Source organism: Lasioglossum baleicum, unplaced genomic scaffold (assembly GCF_051020765.1).
Source record: "Lasioglossum baleicum unplaced genomic scaffold, iyLasBale1 scaffold0086, whole genome shotgun sequence".
Taxonomy (NCBI): Eukaryota; Metazoa; Arthropoda; class Insecta; order Hymenoptera; family Halictidae; genus Lasioglossum; species Lasioglossum baleicum.
In genome coordinates, this window is record NW_027469146.1 from 171,716 (window position 1) to 177,286 (window position 5,571).

Here is a 5,571-nt window from a genome sequence, read left to right on the forward strand (position 1 = left end):
GGGATCCAGACGATTAGGAAATCCAGGGGGGGTGATCTCCTTATCGAACTGCAGAAGGAAACGAATAGCTGTGAATTTGAGAGAGTTGTTAAGGAATCGTTAGGTCCGACACAACAGACAAGGAGACTTGTACAAAGGGTTAATTACGAGATAAAGGAAATTGATCCGACCTTGGAAAAGGAGGACATACGCGAGGAACTTGCGAGGAAATTGAATCTTGACATCGAGGAGATAGAGTTTAAGAATTTGAGATACGGCTTTGGGGGAACGAAAACAGCAGTTATCTCGCTTCCTAAGACGATAGAGGGGAAAAACCTTGAAGGAAACAGAATTAGATTAGGGTTCACCTCATGTAAAATAAAGGTTGCGTTGAACATTGTCAGGTGCTTCAAGTGTCATGACTTTGGTCATATGACCTACACGTGCCCAAATAAACATTTAGAGAGCCTAGTGTGTAGGAAATGTGGTAGGGAAGGGCACGCGATCAACGAATGCCCAAACGAGAAAAGATGCATTCTATGCACTAGACTGGGAGTGCGACAGGAGGACACAGTTCATGTGGCCGGGGCCATGAACTGCCCTCAATTTCGCAAATATGTGGCGCAGATAAGCGAGGGAAAGACGCAAAATTCAATATGAGGATCCTTCAGATCAATTTGAACCATGCCAAGCTGGCTCATAATTTATTATACCAGACGGCAATACAATTAGCGGTGGATCTGGTCTTAATTTCGGAACCATTACGTAATCCGGGTAGTTGGATCTTCACAGAAGGTACCAGCAACGCGGCAATATGGGTTACGGGAAACAGGGGATTAAAAAATCAGGAGGACGGAAACGTTCAGGGAGAAGATTTTGTGGCTGTCAGAATAGGCCAAATGACGGTAATCAGTGTATATATGTCCCCGAATGTTTCCCCGGAGTTGTATGCCAAAAAACTAGATAAATTGGAGAGCTTCATCAAAAAGGAAAGAAAGGAGGGTAGGAAGATTATAGTAGGGGGGGACTTTAATGCAAAGTCACCTGCATGGGGGTCCAAAGAACAAAGTACGAAAGGCACGCTAACGCTCGAAATGCTTTTGGACCAAAATCTATATCCGGTAATACCCATAGGAGGACCGACATTCGAGAGGAGAAACGCGTCATCCGTGATAGACTTTGTGGCCTCCTCTCCTGAAATCCAGGAGGGAGGGAAGCTTTTGTGCAAGGTGCTCAGGAAGGTATCGGGCTCAGACCATAAATATTTACTGACGGAAGTAGAGATGGAAATTGTAGGTAACTTGGAGAACCCGAGAATCTGCAGATGGAAAGTAACCCCACAAGGACTAATGAAGCTCGGTAGGGTGCTTGATAGACGCCTGCAAGAAGGGAATTTGGTAGGTGTAGATACTATGGACCAAACTCAGATCGAGGGAATGCTGAAACTTTTACCAGAAGTATGTGACGAAGCGCTGGAAAAAACGGGACAGAGGAGAACAAAACGAGAGAACCCTTGGTGGAACAAGGAAATTGAAGCAGAAAGAAGGAAAGCGCAGAGCTTAAGAAGACAAAAGCAAAGAGCGAACAAAAAAGGGGCTGTGGACGAGGCGGAGGCGCTATATGCGCTATATAAACACACTAAAAAAGAGCTCAATAAATTGATTCTAAAAGCGAAAGATAAAAGCTGGGACGAGCTTTGTAATACAATAGAAAAGGACGTGTGGGGAAAACCCTACAAATCCATAATGAAGAGGGTGAAAGGGGTCACCCCACCCCCTGCTCTATCTGGACAAGTTGCTGAAAAGGTAATGCTTGGTTTATTTCCGCAGGAATATATTGAGGAGAGGACTAACCCTGGAACAGGAGCAGCATGTGAACGCAGACACAGCGGAGGACAGGAGGTGAGAAGCTCGGAGGAGGACTTCCCGAAGATTACCACGATTGAAATTCAGAAGGCAGGGTAGCTGCTAAAGGCTGGAAAGGCGGCTGGTACGGATGGAATGCCGCCGGAAGCAATCAAGGCGATCCTGACAGTGAGACCTGAGTGCTTCGCAGCAATGTTTAACGGAATTATGAAGAGCAGCAACATTCCAGAGCAGTGGAAAAGAGCGAGAACCATCCTTTTAAGAAAGCAAGGTAAGGACCCAGCTTCCCCCTCCGCTTACCGCCCTATTTGTATTATAGATGCGGCTGCCAAGCTCCTGGAGTATGTCCTGAAAGGAAGAATGCTGGACCACTTGGGAACAACTCCATATAGACCGGAGCAGTATGGCTTTTGTAAAGGAAAGTCTACTGTCCACGCTATGGATTTCCTCAAGAAACAAATGGATGAGGCTTCCAAACATTTCAGGTACGCAGCTGTAGCGGCATTAGACGTTAAAAACGCGTTTAACTCCCTCAGCTGGCAGAAAATCTTAGAGGAAATGGAGGAAAGAAGAATGCCAATGTACCTAAAGGCACTAATTCGGGACTACTTCAGGGGCAGGGTAGTAACGTACCAGTCTACCGAAGGGCAGGTGAGCACTGTAATGCGGAGGGGGGTTCCACAGGGGTCAGTTTTAGGGCCACTGCTCTGGAATATGGTTTACGATGGGCTGCTGAAAAGACCACTTCCTCCGCTGTGTATCAGAAGAGCGTTTGCGGACGATGTGGTCATCATGGCCCAGAGCAGAAATCTGATGAAATTAAAAAGGAATTTAGAAGACATCATAGAGGACACAAAAAACTGGATGGCTTCAGCAGGGCTAGACTTGGCGGAACAAAAAACCGAGGTCATGATGGCAAACCGTAAGAAACTACCTGAGGGCTTCTGTTTCAGGGTTGGTAATGCGGAGATAAAACCGGAGAAAACATTGAAATATCTAGGAGTAATTTTTGACAACCAGAGACTCTTTATTAAGCACATGGAGACGGCAACAAACAAGGCAATTAAAACGATGGCGGCATTGAGCAGATTGATGACAAACCAAATGAAGACGTCCCAGAAAGCTAGGAAATTGTTTTATCTGACAATGGAGGCGACCGTACTATATGGGGCACCGATTTGGAGCGCAACGGCAAACAAAGTGTTCACAACGAACGCGCTAAAAAGGACGCAGAGAATGGGACTTGCTAGAATCGCAGCGGCCTATAAAACGGTTCCAGTGGACACCCTATGTGTATTGACGGGAATACCTCCATGGGACGTTAAGGCAGACGAAAGAAGGGTAATTTTTGAATGGGAGAACTACTTTCTAAATTTCCAGCACGAGGAGATGGGAGGGAATAGAACTAGGTACACTGGGACCAGGAGTAGACAAAGGTCCTTCAGGGAGGAAGAGGAAGACGAAGAATTCGAGGAAGAAACGATAGAGGAGCTTCCGGACTTAGGCCAAATGGAAAGATCTGTGGTAGCAGGAGACGATGAAGAAGGGAGGACAAAAACAATCAAGAACGAGATAAGGAAAATTGCAAAGCAAAGGACGATGGGAAAGTGGCAGGCTAAATGGGAAGCGGCCACCGTAGGAAGGAAAACCTATGAACTAATCCCAGATATAGAAGGGTGGATTAATAGAAAGCATGGTGACCTTGATTTTTATGTAACACAGGCACTAACCGGACATGGGGTATTCAATACCTTCAGACATAGGATAGGGAAGGCCCAGAACCCGGCTTGCTGGCATCACCCAGAGGTGGAGGACGACCCAGAGCACACATTCATCGATTGCGACCAATGGGAAGTCGAGAGAAGTAGCCTGATAGAAAAACTGGGGCTGGAGGAGGGTGTATTATCAATGAAGAAGTTAGTAGAGGAAATGCTTCGTAGTGAGAGCGGCTGGAGGGCGGTCAAAGGATTTTTCAAGGCCATCTTGACCAAAAAGGAAGTAGAAGAGAGAAGAAGAGAGAGGAGGAGTAGGGAATCCGATCACGAGTAGTGATAAGTTAAGTATAGACAATAGGTTACTTTAGAGATTCAATTTCGAGCAGTCACATACTCTGTTCTTTCGGCCGTAGATTTCCGAGTTGAAGGAGGGGTCGGGACGGAGGGGGGACCCCCATTTGGCCGTCGTCTCCGGGGAAGGGGAGGGAGGAAGCGAGATTCCAGCCTATCCTGTGTGAGAAGCTTCAACAGCGGGTCCAGGTCGGCCGGAGGACAAGCAGAACTCAGAACCAACACCGGGGAGGCGCGGGTGATCGGGGGATCTTCTCCTCTCCGCCCCCGGCCCCTCTGGATGCAAGGAGACGGCGTGTGAGGATGGATGCGGACTGCTCAGCTAGAGAAGAAAGAAGTAAACCGAAGTAGATGTCAGTAAAGAATCGTTTAAGGCGTATATTAAGAAACGGAAAGTCGAATTCCTTGTAAAAATAAGTAAAATAACGCAAACTCACTCTCGCACGGCTACTAGTAGTTTATAACAAGTATAGAGTATGGACGTTGAAGCGAATAATAGGTTATATTGTAATACGAGCAGAGCATTGTCACGCCAGGGTAGGGTACTAGAAGGAAGAGGCAGTAAAGAAGGGACTACAGAGAAAGAGAGAAAAGAAAGAGAGAGAGAGAGGGTGTAGGTCGTAGTCCAAGGGAACCTGAAACAAAGAAAAAGAAAAATAAAAATTCATTAGTAGTAAATGGGGAGGCATGTACGCGTATGCATATGAGAATATGCAGGCGGGTACATGCACCCTCATAAGATAGAATTCTTACCAAATGATGAACCTGAAATGAGAATTAGACGCAAGGATAGGGAGTGATGTGGAGAGGATAACCATAGAACTGAAGGTTTTAGGGAACGCTTAGGGAGGGGCAGGAAATTTTCTCTTAAAGTAAAGGTTAAAATAAAATAAATTCAAATAGAAGGCAACTATTTTATTTAGTGCAGCAAAGAATACAGACGAAAGTAGATATAATGTATGTGAATACAGAAGAGAAAGTACAAAGTTAATCAAGAGGTATGGGTGCCCCTTCAAGGGAGATGCAAGCCTCCCAGCGGGCGGGTAACTCTTCGAGAATGCCTCGAGAATAGAATGATCGGGGTTGACCCCTGATATATCGCATAAAGTGGTCACAGATATCGTCGACCCCCTGATCTCTCATGTGAATCTGAGTACGACGATAACGGCGATACCGAGAAAAAAGATAGAAGTCGGTAGGGGAGAGATCGGGAGAACGGGGCGGATGTGTTAACACTTCGATACCCCTCTCCTCGTATCTCTTCTGTGCAACATCAGAAGTATGAGGGGTAGCCCCATCCTGTAATAACATAGGTGGGCTACTGTTGGGACATAGCATTCTAAAAGCATCAAGGGCGTGATCAAGTAGGGTTGCATGTACGTCGCCCGTTAAGAAAGAATCGGGTGGGAATCGATGACAGTGTAAGACCCCCGCACTACACCACCACACGCTGATCTTCTGACGAAGGGGAGCGGGGCGAGGTGCTGGGGGCGGGAGGTCCGCCTGAGGCGGACGAGGGCGCCAATAGCGGAGGGGGTTGTGTCCCTCGTAAATGAGCCAGATTTCATCGCAAGTTATAATGCGTTGAAGAAATGAAGGGTCGTCCTCATGGCGGAGTAGCAACTCCACACAGGACTCGACACGAGCTTCAAGTCGCTCGA

General features: G+C 46.8%; 1 protein-coding gene across 1 annotated transcript; it reads left to right on the forward strand.

The window, feature by feature from the left end:
• The first annotated feature begins 635 nt into the window (after positions 1 to 635).
• On the forward strand, positions 636 to 1,943 carry LOC143219859 (uncharacterized). Its single transcript, XM_076445665.1, has one exon. The coding sequence runs from the start codon at positions 636 to 638 to the stop codon at positions 1,941 to 1,943; it is 1,308 nt and encodes a 435-aa protein (XP_076301780.1).
• Positions 1,944 to 5,571: the final 3,628 nt, after the last annotated feature.